The sequence below is a fragment of the Ailuropoda melanoleuca genome, chromosome 1 (assembly GCF_002007445.2).
Source record: "Ailuropoda melanoleuca isolate Jingjing chromosome 1, ASM200744v2, whole genome shotgun sequence".
In the NCBI taxonomy this organism is placed as follows: domain Eukaryota; kingdom Metazoa; phylum Chordata; class Mammalia; order Carnivora; family Ursidae; genus Ailuropoda; species Ailuropoda melanoleuca.
Genome location: NC_048218.1, coordinates 200734162 through 200755946, shown reverse-complemented (window position 1 = coordinate 200755946; position 21785 = coordinate 200734162). Strand labels below are relative to the sequence as shown.

At 47.0% G+C, this 21785-nt stretch overlaps 1 protein-coding gene, 1 long non-coding RNA gene and 1 gene segment (V, D, J or C); 1 reads left to right on the top strand and 2 right to left on the bottom strand.

Annotated features, from left to right (window-relative positions):
- The window catches only part of LOC117795175, a 140080-nt gene that overhangs the window by 3102 nt on the left and 115193 nt on the right, over positions 1-21785 (top strand). The gene's annotated exons all lie outside the window — the stretch shown is intronic.
- The window catches only part of LOC109490378, a 139661-nt gene that overhangs the window by 8033 nt on the left and 109843 nt on the right, over positions 1-21785 (bottom strand).
- Positions 4038-7843, bottom strand: LOC100472031 (anionic trypsin). Its single transcript, XM_019804772.2, has 5 exons — positions 7716-7843; positions 6522-6681; positions 5042-5295; positions 4542-4678; positions 4038-4247 (listed from the first exon to the last, which is right to left on the bottom strand). Exons 1-5 carry the CDS (start codon positions 7753-7755, stop codon positions 4095-4097), a joined length of 744 nt encoding a protein of 247 aa, XP_019660331.1. The 5' UTR covers positions 7756-7843; the 3' UTR covers positions 4038-4094.

Below are 21785 nucleotides of genomic sequence, written 5' to 3'. Positions count from 1 at the left end.
AAATGGTGCCTCACCATAGGGAAAAAAGCTTGCAGATGAAAACTGCATGGAACTAACTCTGTTCACCGATGCGTTTGGCAACATTGTATTAGGGAAGAGCTAACGTGTGGTGCCATATGCACTTCACATAAAATGGTATAACCAAAGGGGGGAATCAATTTGGAAATATCGATGAAAATTACAAACACATTTACCTTTTCACCTGGAAATCCCTCATCTGGGTGTTTATCCTATAATTATTCTTGCATACAAATAAAAAATGTCTGTAAAATATTTGCATTATCTGGGCAAGCAAAAAGATCAGGAAAACTCAAGTGCCTATCAGGAAGGGACTGGAGAAATAACCTGGGATACATCCACAAAATGCAATATTATTCAATGCTTAACAAGAATACAATGTTTCCCTGTTGTGGAAAGCTAAGACATAGTGTGAACTGGGGAAAAAAAGGAAGCTGTGGATTAGCATTTCTGGACACCACCTTTTGTCCAGCAAAGGGGGAACAGAAGAATTATACATTTGTTTGCATGGTTCTGCACAAAGACACGCTAAAGGATTCAAAAGAACTTGATCAAAGTGATTGCTTACTAAGACTGAGTCGAGGAGATGGAAACAAGGTGGAGGTAAAAGTAACATTCTTAGTCTCAACTTAACTGTATTGTTACATTTTTTGAGCCATATGCTATATTATCTATTTTATAGATTATTCTGTCTTTATATCTATCTATATCACTAGATTATTATATCTATTATATCTATATTATCTATTTAAAATAAAATTAAAGTTAATAAAAATTTTCAATAAAATACCAACAAAATATTGCTTTAAGTAATATTTTGAAATGTGCTACTTAAAAAAACTTCTTGTTTAATTTACAAAGTCATTACTTTTTCAAAGATCAGTTTATGTAAGAATATGTGTTATGGTCCTGACTTTGCTCATTGGGTCTCTGATCATTCAGGAAGCTTGTGAAAAAATTCATATTTCTGAGTAGTCCTCAGGATCTTTTGCGTTAAAAATCTCTAGTAGTGAGTTTATTGACATGCATTTAAATAAACAATCAAGCACAAAATTACCCTGAGTATTTCCATTTCGGCATGGGGCTTAGGACCCACTGCTTGCCCCCTGAGCACGTGTCAGCCACGGAGAACGTCAGAGTGCTATCTGGTAGTGTCACAAGCTGGGCACAACAACGCAGCACTTTGAATTTGGGGGGGGGAGACAAAGAGAGACAGTGCATTTTACTCAGTAATAGTGACGGATCTCACAACACACTGCCATTGCCCGGATAAAAGTCATCGATCACTTTCACCAAGAGGAAAGTGGCAGCCTTCTTCTTTAGTCCATTCCCACCTTGAGGAACACTTTCATCAATGCAATGATTTGTTTTGATCTATTTTCTCCTGTCCTATTTTGTTTATCAGGAATTTATTCTCTGAGTTAATTTTCCTTTTGACCATCTGGCTGGTGACCCTCAACCCAATTGCGCTTACAAAGAATACCACCCTGTCTTGCTGTCACAGCTACTTTCAATTCTGATGGAGTTTGTCCCATCTTTGCTACTCAGTCAACACTGTCGGTATGCCCAGAGCACACGGGGCTTTTTTTTTCATTCCCCTCTGAGGGGAGTATAGACCATAAGGCAGGTGTCCAGTGGGATCATTCATCATCTTGGGCAGCAGGGGGCAGCGTTTCCTTATTTATTTTAGACCTACTCATTGCCATCTTAGGGTGGCCACTTGAGGGCGAGAGAAGAATGTGGCTGGTGCTGGAGGGTACCCCCCCCCCCAAGCACACACCTTCTCCCACACTCTGCCCTCCCCTTTGCAGGGGGAAACTGTTAACCTGCTTGCCTTTCTCAAGGCTGAGATGTGGGGAAGGCGATACACAAATTGCATCTCCCGTGTGTGTAATTCTTGAAACTATTTTTTAAAAATAAATTTTATTTTAGAGAGAGACATAGAGAGAATGTGCATGGGGGGAGGGGCAGAGAGGAAGCGGACTCGGCCCTGAGATCATGACCTGAGCCAAACCACGAGTCAGATGCTTGACCGATGGAGGCACCCAGGCGCCCCTTCTTGAAACTTTTGGAGCACATTCATAGATTCATTTAACCCCCAAATTTGTCTCCTAATTTCCCCCAGTGGAACTGCAACCTGTCCAGGAGGCCCAGGGCAAGCTGCTAAGCCCCTTTACTATGAAACCGCCTCCCTTAGGGAGTTTCTGAGAGATCTAAGTCAGATAATACGCATGAAGCTTCATTCCAGTGCCCGAAAACAGTAAACCCCGAGTGGCTGCGGCTTCCACAGAGGCTCTGGCCCAGGGACACGCCCACTGCAGTGGCTCTCAGGCTTCCAAGCGCATCAGAATAGCATGGAATTCTTGGAAAGTGCAAGTGGCCAGGCTTCATCTCGGAATTTCTGACTCAGTAGGTCTGGGAGGGTCACCAGCATTGGCACTGCTCCTAAATTCCCAGGTGATTCTGGTGCCTCTGGGGTCAGGGTCCACACCTGAGAACTGGTGTTCTGGAAGGTGTTTTCTTTCTTTCATATATTTGCCTCTGGTCCTAGCTCAGACTTTAATCGTTCAGTCATTCCACCACTGCCTACTATATTGTAGGCATTGTTTAATAACTAGGTGTGCCAGCAGGGGTGAGACCGACTTCTTGCCTCGGGAGCTCACCATCGGGTGCTGGTAGTTGCAGCCAGAGTTACTAAGGCTACAGGGGCAGGACTGTGGCAATGGTAAGCATCTCAGCAGGAACACTCCTCGCTGGGACCACAGGGCCAACAGGGCCAGCGCGGGGGTCGGGGAGGAGGATCCCAGGGCAGAAGGAGTCAGAAATGACTTTCCTGAAGAGGGCGAAGGGGCGGGTGGGAAAGGCATCAAACCAGGTGGACCAGCAATGCTCAGGGCTAAAGGTGCGAGATCCATGGCTTGTTGGAGCAGCCCCTGGGATTTCGGAGCACTGGGGCAGAGACAGAGGGGAGGAGTGGAGAGGAAGAAGTGCAGAGAAGGAAGAATCTTACGTCTGCAGGAGAAGGAGCTCAGGTTCTATTTTGGGAGTTGTGGAAGGTCAGGAAAGGTATGAATCAGGAATCGATGTAACGTGCAGGATCTCTCTGAGCACAGGGCTGGAAGATGGCCAGGGACGAGAACCCTCATGTAGTGCCAGGAGGCAGAGAATGGCCTGGAGAGCCATGGAGGAGCAGAGCTGAAGGCCGCGCAGCATCTCAGACCACCGCTGCAGGAGGAGGGCCGGTGAGGTGGGCGAACAGGACACGGGCTTTGGGGCAGGCTGACGAGGAGCCAGACCCCAGGTTTACCATCTGCTGGATGAGGGATCTGATAAGCTAAGGGCCTTCTCTGAGCCTCTGCTTTCTTGCCTGCGCTGTTAGAATAGTAACCACTTCAGAGGGGAGCAGGAACTAAAGGTAAAAATGTCTGGGAAGTGCCCAGTGTGGTAGACACACGTTGGTATCATTATATGGGATGAATAAGAGGCAGATTTCGAAGGAGCTCCACGGATGGAGACCCAGGGAGCTGGGTTATCTCCCTCAGACAGCAGGTTGTGGGGAAGAGGGCCCAGGGCGGCCTTTTGCCGCCGGGAGGGAGTACACTCTGGGCTAGAAAGAGTACGTGCACAGGGGGCTTGGCAGAGGCCAAGGCGATCGGCACGAGCGTCTCCGAGAAGATTTAGCTCTGGGTGCCAGCGGCAGGAGGTGAGGACGAGCACGCCATGCCCGGGTGGGCGCACATGAGCGCTGCACTCCAGACCCTGGGGAAGTTCCAGGATCAAGGACCCTCTTTAATGCAGCCTTCTGAAATGTTTTTTTTCTCTAGAAAATAGTCCCCATGAGCCCCTGTTTATTATTTTTTTGGACCCCATCTCTTCCCACACTGCTGATCCAGTATTCCACGGAATGCATTTTGGGAACTGGGGCACTCTGTTCATCTTTAAGGGGTAGAGCCCCGTCTGACCTCAGCTGGGAGGATGTGCCCAGGGGGCAGTGGCCGGAGGGAGCAGGCACAGACTGAGACAATTGTAACAGGTGCACTTTATTCCCATAGTGTCGGCAGAAGGACTGGGGGTCTTCAGCTGTGTTTAGCTATGGTCTGCTTAATCCAGTCTACAAAGTTGCACACCTTGGTGTAGACTCCGGGACTGTCCTTCTCGGCGCAGCCGTAGCCCCAGGAGACGATTCCCTGGAGCTCTCCATTGCACACCACAGGGCCACCAGAGTCACCCTGGGGAGGAAGAAGGTGGGACAAGTTTTACAAAGAAGGCAGAAAGGGCAAGCAGAGCCCTGTACCATCTGAACCTTTAATGACTGCATTCCGGTCAGCTCTGTGGCTCTGCGTGGCTCCCGTGGAGGCCCGTTCTCTGTTCTGATGAAGGGAGTGGCTGCCATGCAGCCTAGCCTTCCTCGCTGGTGCCTGGAGCCCTCTTACACCAGCCCCACAACCCTGGGGGTTCGCATCCTGCTCCCCAGGAGGCCAAGTGTGCAGGCAGTGGTCTCAGCATGGGAAGGGTCAAGTCACCTGGCAGGAGTCCTTGCCTCCCTCGAGGAAGCCAGCGCAAACCATGCTGTCTGTGATCTGGCCGGGGTAGGAGGCTTCGCACTGGGCCTGACTCAGGAGCGGGGCGTCCAGACACTGTAGCAGCTCGGGGTAGTTGCCTTTGAGGAGCAGGGAGAGGTGGAGGAAAGGAGAAATGGGAGTCAGGCCAGGACGGGGGACAGCAATCCAGGGCTGAACACTGAGGGCAGCCAGGAAAGGACACCAGCAATGTAAGCCCCAGCAAGGAACAATGGGTTTTGGTTTCCAGACTGATCCCTGCTGAACCCCTCCCTAGATGGGACAATAGCCAGGCGCTATATTTGTCCTATATTTTGATTCTAGGGGGTCCACTCCTTAAAGCTTTGCCTCTTTCGAGGACCCAGCACAGAGTCCCGCACGTAGTGGGGTTCAAGCTCAGGGGCAGGCCTGGTCCTGGGAAATGTGCGGAAGCTGGAAAACAAAGTAGCGAGGGTCGCACTCACTGCCAGAGCTCAGGGTGTTGCCCCAGCCAGAGATGAGGCACTGGGTGCCAGCGGCCGCGCAGGCGGAGGGCAGAGAGACGGTGGCCACCCGCTTGTTGAGGACTGCGGGCGAGGAGAGCTTGATAAGCATGATGTCATTGTTCAGGGTCCAGCTGCTATAGCGGGGGTGGCGGATGACCTTGGCCGAGTTGATGAACTGCTCATTGCCCTCCATGACGTCGATGTTGTACACTCCAAGCCTCACTTGGATGCGGCTGTCGGGAAGACAAGCATGGGGAAAACCCTTTCTCCATATGCCCGCTTTTCTCCAGGGTTCTGAGCTCCCTGCACGTGGATGGGAGTGTGGCAAGATCACCTGGCCGGAGAGCGGTGGTGGGTCAGTGCAGGGGTGAGACCAAGAACTCGCTCCTTCAGAGGCAGCTGGTCATGGAGCGGGGGTGACGTGGGGACTGCCCTCAGCCTGCTTTTCCAGCTGCCTTCCCCATCACACCCCCCCCACGTACACCTGGGGCTGCAGGCACAAACGACCAACTTCAAGTTCCCCATGTATTCCTCATCCTCTGTAATTTTGCTAACTCCCTGCAGTGACTTCTACTCGCCCCCCTTCTGGGTCTGCTGAGGGCCATCATCCTGTATGATCTACCCCAGTGGTTCTCAAAGTGCTGAGTGCGGCCTCAGCATCCCCAGGGAACTTGCTAGAAGGACAAAGTCTTGGCTCCCACCCCAGACCTGCTGCTCCAAGGTGGGACCCAGTGGTCCGTCTTTAGCAAGCCTTGCAGGTGGTTCTGCGGCTCACTCAGGTTGGAGAGCCCTCGGCCCAGGCAGTGGTTCTCAGCTCTGCTACTGAGTGGACTCAGCAGAGGGGGAAAGCATTAAAAACTCAGCAATTTTCAGACCCCTCCTGCTGAGAATTCTGAGTTAAGTGGCCTGGGATAGGACCCAGGCATCCGTTTTTTGTTTTGTTTGTTTTTTAAAGATTTTATTTTATTTATGTGACAGAGACAGCCAGCAAGAGAGGGACACAAGCAGGGGGAGTGGGAGAGGAAGAAGCAGGCTCCCAGCGGAGGAGCCTGATGTGGGGCTTGAACCGGGAATGCCAGGATCATGCCCTGAGCCGAAGGCAGACGCTTAACAACTGCGCTACCCAGGTGCCCCTGTTTTGTTTTTTTTAACATATTTTAGGTGGTTTCGGTGTGCAGCCAACTGGCAAAGGTTGCTCGTGTGCGGTCCTTGCTGCTTTCCCATTACACCTCACCACCCCAGAAGAGTCCCTCCCTGCTTTTCTGACCCAGAGCCTTTGCTATTTCATCTAGTGGTTTTGGATGTGAGAGGCTTTCTGTCAAATGCCCCTCTTCACCACCTCACTCCTGACAACTTCTCATCCCCACCCACCCACCTTCCCCAACCTCCACATTCCCAGGCTGATGCCAGGCTCTCGGAGAGGGTTCTGGGTGTGGGCACTGCGCCGGGAGACACTTACTACATGTAGCAGTGAGCCGCGGACACAACCCACTGGTCACTGATGAGGGAGCCACCACAGAAGTGGTAGCCCACGTTCAGGGACACCTGGTAGGGGACGGAATTCTCCTCGCAGGTGTAGCCACCGACGATCTTGTCATCGTCGTCAGTAGAGAAAGCAACTTGAATGGAGACAGGAAGGGAGAAGCCAATTCAGCAGATGTGGGTGGCTGGAGCCCAGAGCCCCGTGGCTGGATTTGCGGATTAGAAGTCCTCAACAAACACAGAGACAGTAGATCGGCTGGTGGGAAGCATTACATCCCCGATAGGTGTCATAGCACGGAGCTCCCCTGAGTCTCTTCGTGTGTCTTCAGGGCACATGGCCAGGGGCCCGTTGGGGCTCGGGCACAGACCTCTACTGGGGGCTCCAGGGTGAGGACACAGTGCCCTCACAGTGCCCTTGATGTGACATGGGTCTGAATGTGGTTTTCTCATTCACTCAATGCTTCTCGTTCTCATCACTGAGATGAGAACCCCAGATTGAAGGGTATTTGAACCCCAGATTGTCAGGATGGGTTGGCCTAGCTAGGAAAATCTGGCTAAGTAGCCCTGGCTGTAACCAGCTTCCCCAATCGCTAAAAATCTGCAGGGTGAGCCCGGGGAGAGGAGCCCCCAGGCCTATTAGGCAGGACAAAAGTAGGCCAACTGTCACTGGCCAAAGGAATGGTGATTCTCAACCTTGGCTGCACGCTTGGGGATCCTAAAATCATTGGGGAAACTTACAAATTCAATGCACAGGTCACACCCCAGGCCAACGAAATCAGAATTTCTAGGGCTAGAACTCGCACGAGTGTTCTTTCAGCTTCCCTAGGCGTACCTGGGGTTGAGAAGAGCTCTAGATGAGCCATCCCAGAGCTGCCAGAACTAAGCCTCAAGACTCCTGCTTCGTTTCATGGACCGCCTGCACCTGGTCTCCCTTTCCAGCCTCTCCCAGCAAAGTCCCGAAATAAATGGATAAATGACAGGGTCGGGAGTGGGTTCAGCACAAGGTGGGAGGGGTGAGGCTTACAGAGAGCCCAAGAATGGGAAACAGGGCTGCCAGGCAGGGGAGATGGACTCTCAGAGCCCAGGTAAACAGAGAATAGCAGCAAGAGAGGAGCAGTGATCTCTGCCAGGAGGGGGGCGAGTGCGGCCTGAAGTCACACATGGAACTCACCAGCAGCTCCCACAAAAGCAAGAATCAGGAGTGGATTCATGATGGCTGAAGTATAGGAGCTAAGAGGCTGGCGGAGAGCCTTTATAGCTCCCTCGGTGAGGGAGAGGGTGGACCTGAGGGTGGAGGGTCTCCGCTCCTCCCAGACAAACACACCTGTAACTTTCCCTTCCCTCGGCCTTGCATCACCTCTGAGGTGTTTGGCCGTCTGTGGATTCGTGGCCCACAGGTGATAAGAAAACTTACCTTGCGAGTGCAGAGAGGAAGTCCAACCAACTCCTGGGAGGATTCTGGGGTGCGGGGAAGAAGCCAAGCCCCCATATGTCACAGCTGGACCTTCTTAGCCTGAGATGAGAAGAGGAGGAAGAAAGGCCTGGGCCCTCTGACATGCAGATTTATTTAACTTACTCTAAGCAAGGGCTGGTGAAGCGAACTCCTGAGCCAGTGACCCGGAGCCCCCACGAGGGGAGCGAAGTCGTGTATCTGTAAGCATGAAGACCCCTCTCCCAAGTCGAAACCACTGGGCAGGAAGTTCACATTCAAGGCTTTGGGGCACCAGGATCCCACTGTCAAGAGGTAATGAGAAGGGAGAGGCAGAGTTAGTGGGAGTCTGGGCTTTCAGCTGGCTCTCCTTCCCAACAAGGCTTGTGGACAGGAGCACTTGGAAAGAGAAGTTAAGTGGGCATTTACCTGATATGTTTGGAGGATGGAAGCCCAATACCGCATCCTTCCTCTTCCTCACTATTAGGATAGTTGTGTTTCTCATCACTCACACCGTTGTGGGTTCTCCTTAAGCAGCCTCCTGGTTGCCCTGGGAATCTACACCAGTGGTGATGAAATGGCCCCCACCTGCTAGGGGCTGACAGTCTGAGCTCCGATTGTATGTTCCGGATCAGACATTAGAAAGGGTCTGGAAAATGGTAAATTTAGGTTCTGGTTGGAGAATCAGCAGTAAGTAGAGAGATTAGCACATAGTGAAAGGGTGGAGGATTTGGTGATCATTCACAACAACAAAAGGGGGAATTCTGGAATTTTCTATTTTAGATCCTCTGGGACTATTGTGTGGGGCTCAGTACAGAGTTCATCTTCCCAGAAATGACCTCAATTTGGGACCCGCCACGGCCACCGAGACACAACACTGTAAGTTATTGAGGCACGACCTGGCCAGAGGGGAATGGAGGGGCGAGTGTCTATGTCTCATGGAGATGCTTCTCCTTACCAGCTCCTCTGAGCCCCAGGGTGGTGAAGGGCCAGAGTGGGCACAGTTCATGTTTGAATTCTCTGAAAGGAGGAAATGAGTAAATGTTCTGGAGGTGGTGAACAAAGTGAAAAAGACCCAGAAGTCTGGCGGTGAAACAGGAAGCAGGCTGGGGATGGAAGTAAATGAAAACTAGGCAGAAGTTGGGGAACACGACATTGTGGGGCTCACGGGGTTGGGAGGGGCCCATAGGATGTCTTCTCCCGGTGCCTGGCGTGGCTGGAGGCCAGCGTCCCCACAACAGGAGAGCCGCTGCTCAGAGCTCTGGCCTCTCTGACGTCAACTCTTCTCAACCCAACGGGCTCACACCTCCATGGAAAGGTGCTGTATTTGTACAGTGACTGACAGCTCTTAACGAGCCTTCACACACACAAACAGTGGTGTGCTGACCTTCATTGGCGTTGAGTTTCGAATTCGACTATTCGCAAATGTTTTAATTGTGAGACATGCAGACGGAAATTCTTTCCATTTCTAGAGGAAGAGACTGAGAACCAGCAAGGTTCTGTCTTGCCCACGAATACAGATCTAAAAATGGCAGAGCTGGCCTCAAGGCTACCAGAAGACATGGACAGCGCTGGAAGTTTGGGAACTGGTGCAGGTGCCATGTAAGAGAAGGTTTATTTGGGATCAAGCCAGAGGTTCCCAGAAAACAAAATGTGCCTCTCGGTCCCTCCTGATGCTTGGCTCCCTGGCAGAAATAGACAATTGAATGAATCTTCCACCGGGCACCTCGTCTCAGAGCTTGACCTTGCCATGGCCCTGGTCTACTCTAGGCTGCATCTAAGGAGTGATGACATGACTCTCCGTGCTCATGGGTAGCTGACCCAGGTTGTGGAGCCTCGATAATAGGGGCTTCCCTGACGTCACCAGATATCCTCTTTAGTTAGTTTTGTCCCTTTGTTGTGGGATGTTCCTAGGAAGTCCTGCAGTAGCAGATAAGGAAAGGAACACATGGTAGTGTTCCCTCGACAAGCACACTATGAGGAGGTGATCCTTGGTAGAAGACAGGACATTGAGGAATAGGGAAGAAATTTTTGGATAGGTGTTTGTGACTTTGACTCTGTCTCAAGGCCACACAGCCAGGAAGTTGCAGAGATGGGATTTCAGCGTGACAGTTGACCCTAGAGCCCGTCGACTCTGCCAGAGAACATTCAGCGTCGCTTCTCCTCGTTCAATCCCCAGAGCAGCCCCATGAGGTAGGAGGCAGACACTGCTTTCTCAGGCACTTGCCGTGATGAGCACTGGGTGTTGTATGTGAGGGATGAGTCACTAAATTCTACTCCTGAAACCAGTATTGCCCTGTATGTTAACTAACTAGAATATAAATAAAAACTTGAAGCAAACCAACAAAGAATCTGAAGCTCAGAGCTTAAGTGGCTTCTCCCGGTCACCTGGCGGGTGAACCCCAAACCCTTTCCCTACTCAAGCAAAGTTCATTTCCCATCGTGATGCTACACACTGGGGGCTTTTGGATCTCTCAAGGGTCTGCAAAGTAGATTTTGGTCAGATTCCAAATTACTCGTCTTTTTTTTTTTTTAACACTTTCACCCCGAGTCCCCCTCTTGCCCCCAAACTCAGGCATTTCTCCTCTGCTCATAGCTCCATCTTGGGCCCCAGTGTCCTTCGCTGCTCTTCGACCACATTGTCAAATTCTGAGCTGTCTTTTCTCCAAACTTCCAGCTCCTTTTCTCCATTATTTTTTTCTAAACTACGTATTTTCCCCATGGCACAATTTCTTGTTGTCCAGTAAAAACTGCTTTCTTGACTATCTGAGCCTGGGAGTCACTGACTTTGGGTAGTGAAGGGGGATTTGTGTGGTCCAGAAAAACACGAACACTGACACAGAGGTGTGGATGTGTAGATGGCCCATGGCTGATCGGCTGAATGGGGGCATCCGCCCTTTCTCTCCCCCTTGTCTTGCTCCCCACCTTGAAGCCAAGACAGGCAAGTTTTGTGCCCAGAACAAAGTTCCATTCACATATTTAATCTATTCCTCAGACTTGAGGGGTGAGTCTGGCAATTGAGGCTTTAACGCTGCCTGATGAAAGACTGGTTCCCATAATGTAACGGTCTTTGTGTTCACATCTCCATCACTCCTTGTCCCACCCTGGGCCTCTTAGATCTGCATAAGTGGCTCCAGAATCTTCTGGAGGGTAGTCAGCCGAAGAAAGGGAGGAGAGAGTCCAAGAACAATACCCACATGGGCTGTTATTATTGTAATAGCCTGACTTATTCCACGGTACTCAGAATTTAATAAATGACATGTGTATGTATTTTTCTAAATCATGTTAGATCCAGCTTGAGCTCCACAAGCCAAGTTCAGTAATAAGTCCAATCAGTCCATTGGGATCTCTCCGCTCATTTGGCTTCTAACTCTAGAATGTGTTGTCAATCTGGAAGGTAGCCACTGATTAGTCCAATTCCTATTGGCCAACCTGTCCAGGAGGATCTCCAAATGGCTTCCAAGGCTCAGCCCTGAGTGCTCAGTCCACACAGGCACCAACACTGTTCCAATCTGAGGGCCCCCCACTGCAGGGCCACTGTGTCTGAGCAGGTTCTGGGCTTGGGTCTCTAGAACCCGTAACATCTGTTCCCTTTCCCAGCCATGGGAATGCAGCACAGGCAGCTGGCACCTTGTCGGGCCACCCTTCTGTTCAAACATAAGTCGAAGCACCTGTTCCATCCCCATTAGAACAATTCAGTTCATTTCCTTAAGGGCTTACATTGTCTAAAGTCAGATAACTTGTGTAGACTTTTTCTCCAGGGAAAACCATACTGCTTGGCACATTTTCCTCTTCTCTTTTGAATCGTGTATATTTTCTCAATGTATTCGTTTGCTGGGGCTGCCATAACAAAATAACACAGGCTAGTTGTTTTGAACAATAGAAATCGACTTTCTCCCAGTTCTGCGAGCTAGAGCTCTAAGATCAAGGTGTCAGTGGGGCTGGTTTCTCCTGAGGCCTCTCTTCTTGGCCTGCAGTGACTTTCTCACCATGTCCTCATGTGGCCTTTCCTCTTTGGGCACAACCCTGGTGTCTCTCCTAGGATGTCCTCAACTCTTCTGAAAAGGATACTGGCCAGATTGGATTAGGGCCACCCAAATGGCCTCGTTTTTAAGTTAATTAGATCTTTAAAGACCAAATCTCCAAGTACAGTCACATTCTGAACTAGCAGGGCTTAGGACTATAATTGCATGAATTTGGGAGGAGCCCAATTCAATCCGTAACCCTCAGTAAATGTGGCTGAATTCCTGTAACGTCCCTACAGTTTTTCTAGGCTGTAAGGCAACAGCAGTGAAGAAGATAGGAAATGTCCTTGCTTTGATGGCATTTAGGTGTATTTTTGTGTTTGTCCACATGCATGTGGGGACGCATAGTGACAGAAAGCAGACAATAAATAAGAATATATATATATATAATATATATATATAACGAATATATAGTATATATATTTATATCAGACTGTGGTGGTTAGGTATTATGAAAATAGGGTAAAGTGGTAATAGGTGTGAGTGACTGCTGGGTTGACAAGTGCTCTATTAACTAAGGTGGTCAGGAAAGAAGTCTTTGGGGACATGGCATTCGAGCTGAGACCTAATTAGGAAGGGTAAAATCATGTAAAGGGAGGGCTTTCATATTCACTGCCACGTCTGTAAACAGAAATAAATCAGCACACGTGCCATTGCTTTTAAATTAAACAACCCTGTCATCTAGCATATGCTACTTACATTGCCATTGGTTTTGCGGGTAGAAATTGATACGTAAAGGATCGTCATCAATATATTGAAATAGTCTTGTAAAAGTTAATGTGGAGTACATTTTTAAAAAATTTTTTGTTAAAGATTTTATTTATTTATCTGAGAGAGAGAGAAGGAGAGAGAAAGAGCACACAAGAGCGGGGGAGTGGCAGAGGGAGAGGAAGAAGCAGGCTCCCCACCGAGCAAGGAACCTGATGTGGGGCTTGATCCCAGGACCCTGGGATCACAACATGAGCCAAAGGCAAATGCTTAAACAACTGAGCCACCGCATCACCCGTAAAGTACGTTTTTTTGACATGAAGTGGTATTTATGAAATATTCTTGGGTTGAGAGAATAAATGATAAAACAGTATGTATTGTATGATCTAACTTGATTTAAACGAGTGATTTCAATTTTTACAATGATATGCATTGACTTTGTAATTAAAATAGCTAAAAGAAAGAGAAACAATGGCAATAATAAATGAAATTTTCCCAGAGAGGGCAGTACCTAGCCTCGAGGAAGGAATTGCTAGTGGTAGAATTTCATAGTTGCAGTGAGGAAGAAATTTAGGCAGTTATTATACTAATTGTGTGTTTTGTCTCCACCAGGCACAGTAGTATGTGTTTGATGTGGATGATTTCATCTCATTCTTAAAACAAATTCTTGTTCCTCATTTTTTTTATTTCACGATTATCCTCATTTTATGTATGAGGATAAAGGTAATGAGTCTGTGCAGCTTGTTCACGGTGACAACTAGTGGTAGAGCAGTAGAGCCAACGTTGGTTTTTTTTTTTTTTTAGAGATTTATTTATTTATTTGAGAGAGAGAGAGAGAGCGCACGTGAGTGGGGGGAGGGGCAGAGGGCCAGGGAGCGAGAGCATCCTCAAGCGGACTCCTGCTGAGCTTGGAGCTGGACTCCGGGCTCAATCCCAGGACCCTGAGATCATGACCTGGGCTGAAACCAAGAGTCGGCCACGTAACCCACTGAGCCACCCAAGTGTCCCAGTAGAGCCAAGTTTTAAACTCAGGTCTGCCAGATGACAGAGACCAAGTTCCTCCCACCATACTTTACTACTTTTTAAGAGACAATTTTTCTGCAATATCAGATGCTGGCAATCCGAGGCTTACCCGCAGGTGAATTTGCAGGCTTCTTAGGGAAATGGGAGCGTGAGGCAGGAAGGTAAGCTAGCACTGGCCCTGTGGGTTACTGGATCCCAGTGGCCAAGAGAATCAGGATGTGTGGAAACTGGACAATAGCCAGCAGACCTTGTTGAGGACCAGGAGTGAGATGGGCATCATTCCTGTATAAAGTCAGGACACAGGAAGAGCTATATACTTAGTGAATGGGCAAATTAAAAAAAAAAAAATCCCACAGTCAACTATCTAGGTCTTAGTTTGGGAGGAGGATAAAAAAAAAAAAAAACAACTTTCTTCTGAATATTCATGGGCACTGAGTAAGTCAGCCTGTTGGGGTTTGGGACAGACACCGTATGGATAAGATACATACTGAGAATTAGAAAATAAAATCTTATCAGGTCTGTTGCAACCCAATTGCCTGACAGAAACAAAAATAGATACTTCCTGGAAAACCTCCCTTTAGCCCAGGTTGTAAGGAATTCCCAAAGATGAATTATATAACGCACAACATCAAATTATATAATACATAAAAAAATAAGCCACCTGAGTGACAAGCAACAGAAACTACAAACAAACAGACGCAAAACATCATTGGATGTTGGCATTAATGGATAAAAATTCCAAGCAGATGTTTAACATCCTTAAAGAAAATAATTTAAAAATACACAAGGGACAAGATGCTTTCAAAAATGACTGCCCATATTTGTAAAAGATCCAAGTAGATTTACCAGAAATGAAAACATAATTTAAAGAAAGTTGACTAAAGGGCTGAATGAAATAGGAATGGAGGAGAGAATTAGTAAATGGCCAATAGTTCCAAAGAAAGGAACCAGAATGCAGCCCAGAAGCAAAGAGAGGGAAAATGTGAGAGAACAGTCTAGATGACTGGGTGACAGAAATCTGAACACAGGTTAGAGCTATACCCCCGGCCATCTGCTCTCCCATAAAATATGGGCATCCAGATTTATGGGCTAAGTTGTGGCCCTTGAGAGGATTTCCCTTCACCATTCCCTTTCAAAACCACACTTGTGTTAGACTGTATGGATGATTCCAGAGTAACGTGCAAGCTAATCCAGATAACAGGCCCGTGCTTTTTCACCTGGAAATCGGAAGTCCCCATGCGCCCTTGGGTGTGGATCGACGGTGAAAGCGTGCGGGTCGGAGCGGGTCCCGTGGAACTCACACTTGCTCTTGAAATGGAATCGTGCCTTCCTCCAGCTACACTTGAGCCTGGTCTTACATATTCACCAGTTAATAGCAGAATGCTCTGTGCACGACCAGCTTTATAGACTTGAGGGTCAGCTAACACACAGCTCTGAATACCAGGATGGGGCTTAAATCAAGACGTAGGGGCAGCTTTTCCAAGGAAATGAAGTTGTTGGCAGGCAGAAGAGTGGGGCTTTGCGCTGAACCTCTTTGCGTCTGCCTAGCGATTCTCTTTTTGGGGAATGTCAGGGGCTCGCTATCTGCCACAGGCACTTGGAGGACCACTGGCCACCTTGGCTTATGGCCCCGGGCAGCTTTAATCACACCTTGTTCTGCAACAGTGCCCCAGCCTTACAGATGACACAAAAAATGGACCACACTATAGCGTATGGTAACTCCAAGGTCCAGAGAGACCCACTAAGCATTGCAGCTCTTTCTCCTTGGAGATGGTGTGAGGTTCAGCAGCTCTTCTCTCACTTTAGAGGGTTTAATCCACCATGTCCCAGGTCTTGGGCTACTCAAAAGTTCATCGAAGTGGCAGCTCCCTGAACTTCTGCAGACCTTACGTTGGTCTGGCTTGCATACGTCATAGTGAGCCATCGCGGGTGCTAATCCCTCCTCCCTGAGAACATACAGCACGGTGCCACTGGTCTCAGGGACCAGTATGAGATCAAGGTGACCAAGAGCCTTCTGAACTATACTGATGGAAAGCAAGCTAAATAGAGCCTTGAGATGAAATAGTTAAAGGTTATTTCTGACCCTGCCACTCAAGGCAAACTATATCCCATGGTCTTTACCAAGTACTTGTCAACACTCATCGGAAGAAATCTTATCCTCACCGTATTTCCTCTGGTTCCTCCTGTAGTTGGTCCTGCAGATTCTCTCCCCCAGGCCAGTCGACCCCTTTCACGCCCAGAGCCGCCCACCAGCCGGTGAACAGCTGGAGCTGTGGCTTCCCCCGCCGGCCTGCCTCATCTGGGGTCCCGGCTCACCGGGGTGGGAGCCAGGCAGGAGGGAGCTGGCTGGGGTTCTTGCTCAGATCTTTGATCTGTGCCGGGCGCTGTGTCTCCAGCGCTGCAGAAATAAAAGCTGCTGTCTGGGAGGCTCACGTTGTTCACAGTCAGAGTGGAGAATGTTGAGGTTGGGCGGCTGATGGGGAACTTCTCTTCGGTAAACCCACTTTCGTAAGTGGCCTTCGTGCCCTGGTTTGCAGTCGCGATCAGTATCAAGCCCTGTCCTGCGAGCTGACGATACCAGAACATTAAGGCGAGTTGGCTATCGACCTCACACTGGATCGTCGTGGAGGTCCCGCGTTGACAGATGTCCCTGCGTGGCTTTTGAGAGAGGAGAGCACCGAAGACAGAACCTAGTTTCAGAGAGAGAAGGGGGGGTGGTGCTGACAAGCTCGCCCCTGGGCAGGAAGGTCTTTTTGCTCTTTGCTTCAGTGTCACCTCAGATCCCAAAGAACCCCTGGCACTCCATTTTGTTCCTCCAACTGTTATTGGGTCAGAATCCAGTAACCCACTAATCCATCTCCCTCATCCTCCCATGGGCGGCCTCAGAGCCTCCGCTCCTGTACTCCGCATCAACATTAACCCCCAACTTCCCCATGGGATTAGCCTTATACCTTGTCCCAGGAGAAGTAGCAGGCAAGGCAGCATCTTAGGTGATAGCCCCTCACTTTGCTTGAGAAAAAACACTAAGAAGGCAAACTCAAGTTCCTCTTTCCTCCCCAAAGTGTTCTTCCTTCCCTACAGCCTTTCTGTTCCCTTTCTGTAGCGGGAGGACGAGCTTCTGCGGAACGTGGAGGGAATTCGCCCGCCCCCTAGTGGAGCTGTGCGGCTCTTCACTTAGGCTGGATCTTCATTCAGGACGCATCACAAGCCATCAACCGCCCTGCGTCCTGCGTCCGCCACGTATCCACCCCGTCCCCACCTCTCACTGAGCACCAGTGTGTGCTACCCTTTGGGTAATTGCCAGTGCGGAAGCCTGAAAGATCACGCATGGGCTTTAACCAGATCCCGCCTCCTCACAGAACCTTTGCATTTCTATATGCATTTTAGAATACGCTTTTTAGTTTCTAAAAAAATCCAGTTGAGACAATAATTGGGACTTTATTGAATCTGTAGCTCACTTTGGGGAGAATCCTCATTTTAACAATAGTCAGTCTTCCAATTCATGAACATGATCTCTATCTCCACTTCGTAAAGTTGTCTTTCATATCTCTTAGTATCACTTTTTAGTTTTCAGTTTACAGGTCTTGTGTGTCTTTTGTTAAATTTGTTCTTAAATATTTTGGGTTTTTTATATTCTTTTAAATGCAAGTCTTAAAATTTAATTATCCCATTGTTTACCATAGCATATGAGGTATATAATTGATTTTTGCATGTTAATATTATAACGCATGCTCTTAAGAAATTCACTTACTAATTTTATAATTTTATAGGTTTCTTTTGATATATAATTGTAAGCGGTGATTTAATCTCTTGAAAGGTTTCACTTTATCATTTACTCTTCAGCCTTTTCATCTTTCTCCTGTCTTAATGTGCAGTTTAGCACCTTTAGTAATGTGGAATAGAAGTGGTGTGAGTGAACATTATTGACTTGTTTATTACCTTAGAGCTAAAATATTTAATATTTCTGCCATTAAGTTGTTATTAGTTGTTGACTTCTTGCAGCTGTCTTTCACTAGATTGACAGGGTTCTATTCTGTTCCAAATTCTGAGTGCTTTTATCATCAATGGGTATGGAATTTTGCTAAGTGTTTTTTCTGTCTCTAATAATAACTGTATAGTTTTTATACATGTGTTAATAACGTAAATGACAGTGACTGATTTTTGAATGTCAGACCAAACTTGTTCCTGGGATAGACCCTGTATAATTATTTGAAAAAAAATTTTTTTGATTCTAGTTTCATTTGTTAACTATTGACATTTTAGATATACCTCTTTAATTTTTTTTAGTGATTGCTCTAAAAATTGTCATATTCACTTTAACCTTTTTACAGCTTACTTACAATTCTTATGGTAAAGATTCACTTAAAATATAGAACTTTGCGACTATATGGGTCTGTTTTCTCCGTCCTCATCCTAACGTTATTATTGTCATCTTTATTGTGTGTATCTGCTCCGTGACTTACAAGACAACGCTGAAATTCGTGCTTTCACTAGTCCTACATACTGCAAAGAATTTAAGAAAAATATTTAATAACCATCCACATTTCACCATTTTTGTGCTCTTTGTTTCAACCTCAAAATCCAAGTTTCTTTTCTTTTCTTTTCTTTTTTTTTTAAGATTTATTTATTTGAGAGAGAGAGAGAGAGTGCATGTGAGCAAGGGGAGGGGCAGAGGGAGAGGAGAGAGAGAATCTTAAGTAGGCTCCACACAGTGTGTCCAGCAGGGCTCCATCCCACAACCCTGAGATCAAGACCTGAGCCAAAATCAAGAGTTGGATGCTTAACTGACTGAGCCACCCAGGCACCCCTCAAAGTCCAAGTTTCTTTCTTTTCTTTCTTTTTTTTTAATTTAAACATCTTATATATTTATTTGTGAGAGAGAAAGAGAGAGAGAGAGAGAACGAGCAGGGAGAGTAGCAGAGGAAGAGGGAGAAGCAGACTCCTCCCTGAGCAGGGAGCCCAACATGGGGCTCGATCCAAGGACCTGGAAATCATGACCTGAGCCAAGGAGTTTCTTATTTAGCGTATCACAGTCTATGTTGTGACAATATTTGAAAATGTACCCTGGAGCCTCCCTGCTTCCGTCTGGACTGGTTGCTGACTAGTTCTCCAGCACAGTTCTTATCCGGGGCCTCTTCTTGTTCTTATTCTGAACTGGATTCCCGATTTCCTGAATCCCACGATTTCTTCTCTTTTTGATGTGTTTTTGCAGTTTGCTGAGACACATCATCCAGGAACTTCCTAAGAGAGAATGAAATGGAAATTTATTTAGGTTTCATATCCTGGCCGAAATGAAAGTTGCACTTTTCGGATAGCTTGGGTTAGTTGAGAAATGCAGGCTGCAAATTATTTTCTATCAGGATTTCATGGTTATTTTTTACGCCGTTGTTTTCTAGCATTCAGTGTTGCTACTGAGAAATGGGAGCCCTTCTGTTTCTCGTTTCTTTATTTATAGATTGTTTTGGTTTTTAACATTTTTCTTTGTCTTGCATCACTTTAAGATCATTTTATCCACACTGTTCTGAAACTGAATGAAAATATGCCTTCGTTTCAGTTGTTTTATTCCTTAAACACACAGCTGGCCTTTTTATGGCTGTCTCTACTTGTCCATCACTAGGATGATACCGTTTCTTCCCTTAATACTTCGTCATTCTACGTGAGATGGAAATGTTGAAAGTTTATGCTGCCTCATGAAAAACGTCTTTGGTGCTGGATATGCCGCTGGTGCAGAGATAGGAGACCCAATCTTTGGCTGTATGAATGATATCTTTATACTAATGGTTGGATTTGAGCCCCATTCGGCTGAGCATGGAAATTTACCCACCTTGGACTCGATTATCTGATCGCTGCAAAAATAGTAAAGGAACACTGATTTCTGCCATCAGCTTCCAGCTGTGGGGCTTTGGACAAGCTATTAAATTTAGTTCTTCATTTATAATTAGCAGAAAATCATCCTTGTATGTCACAAGTGTATGTTGAGATAAATTACTTGGGGATATCTCACTCTTGTCTAGAAAAAAGGGGAGATGTTCTCTTCTCTAGCATTGACCTTGCTTTTTATTTCAGTTCTCTTCTAGAAAAAAAGGAAATATTCTTTCCTTCCCTTTCATTGCCCCTGTTTCTTTAGAAGCCATCTCCTCTTCCTCATCATGTCCTAGGAAAGTCTGTTTATATTTTCATTTAACACAGAAGAATTTGTTATATTTACTGGAGTCACAGAATTTTAGACCTTGTTTTCTTGGAGACGTAGGATCACATTTTTCCTTCTATGAATTTTTCAGTATCCTAATGTGATGTCTCTTTATCCAAAATAATGGTTTACATTTTCTGACTGCTTCCTTGTGCTCTTATGGTAAATGTTAGTTCATATTTTATGTGCTTTTGGGAGCGTATTCTGTGAACTCTCCTTAGAACCCTTCATCCAATTTATTTCTAAACTCAAGCCTCCTAGCCCGATCTACCATCCCCTCAACCTCTTTAGATGTCTTGCATAATCCATTTGATGTATGATATCCAGTCTCTGCGTCTTTTGCATTTAATTCCTGTGCTCCACCTCCCTGCTTGGGCAACGGCTCCTTAGCGAGGTGAGATGCGTGGGAAGGAGCAGGTGGCATGTGTTAGGACAGAAACTGGGTCTGGGATTGGAGCTCTTCCTACGAGGGTCTCAGTTGAGGTGGGGAAAGTCCCCGAAAGCACTGGGGGTGGAACCACAGTGCTCGTAACTGTTCCCCTCTCTTGAGGTTGATTTTCTGAGTCGGTGCAATGCTTGTCGTAGGAAATAACAACTTTACTGGAAATGATAGGACTTCCAGACACCCTGAGCGCCCACTGAAAATAGATGTTTGTAGGTGTGTTCTGTCATTTAACATTATTCTGGGAAGGTGCGTTTTTTCTGTTCTAGACGTTGGCCTCTGCTGGGAGACCTATGATCCCTGCTTTTTCTCAAAGAAAGAATTCACTTTTTCATTCCAGTAGGATCTCTCACAAAAACATTGCGGGATATTTTTTTTCTTTTGACACTTCCTCTTGCCTTTATTTTGATCTAAAATCAGCTCAAGTCCTATCTCTCATGTGAAGTTAATCCTGAATATTGTAATACACATTGATTTACTCCTTTCTCTGAATTCTACAACACAAACAATAAGCGCTGAATCAAAATATCGTACACGCCTGTTTTGTCTCATTACTACTGTGGCAAATTCCCGACATTTGGGGTTTCCAATACCCTTTACATTTCTTTTGCATTCCCAAAACAGAATAGGCTCAATTAATATTTACTGACAGGATAGTGTATGTCTCATTTCTGAAATAAACGAACGGATACTTTCTCCAGATGATTGTGATGACAGGTATAGCCCAACTCATTCTCACCACCTTCTGTGTCCGGTATACTCCTTCCCCGACTAGAACATTCCAATAAAACATTATCGACCATTTTGAGAACCTCAAAACCATTTATTTTTATCAGTGTTTTTCTCTTTTTCAATTGAATGGATGGAATTCAAACTCCACAAACTTTCTCTTGAATCAGCACATGGGTAATAAAATTAATCTAAAGGAAGAGGGTTTTTTAAAATTTTTATTTTGTTATATTAGTCACCATACAGTACATCCCCAGTTTTTGATGCAAAAAGGAAGAGTTTAGAATGTGAGTGCCCTCTAGTGAAATATCAGTCAAGAACAAAGATGGGGGGGGGGGCAAAGTAGCAGACAGAGGGATGAGGATAGGAACGGGGAGGAAAGATGGATAAACAGTCCTAGAGCAGGGCCTGTCCAGTGTGACTACGTAAGTGACGTCTCCTCCTGGTTGGGGTGGGGTCTCATGAATTTAGGCTGGGGACGACACGTAAGGTTGAGTGGGTTAAGTTCAGAGGGGCTCCTGACTTGGAGAGGAGTGGTGAGGCGCCCTGAAAAGTACCCGTGCTCTCTTGGCTGAGATGTGTGCCCATGGCCTTGGTTCCTCCTGAGAGGCCTCCTTCTTCTGATTGGCACAAATGTGCCATACGAGCCGGTGCAGCTCAGCCCCGAGTTAGGGTCACTTCCCCCTGACACCTGC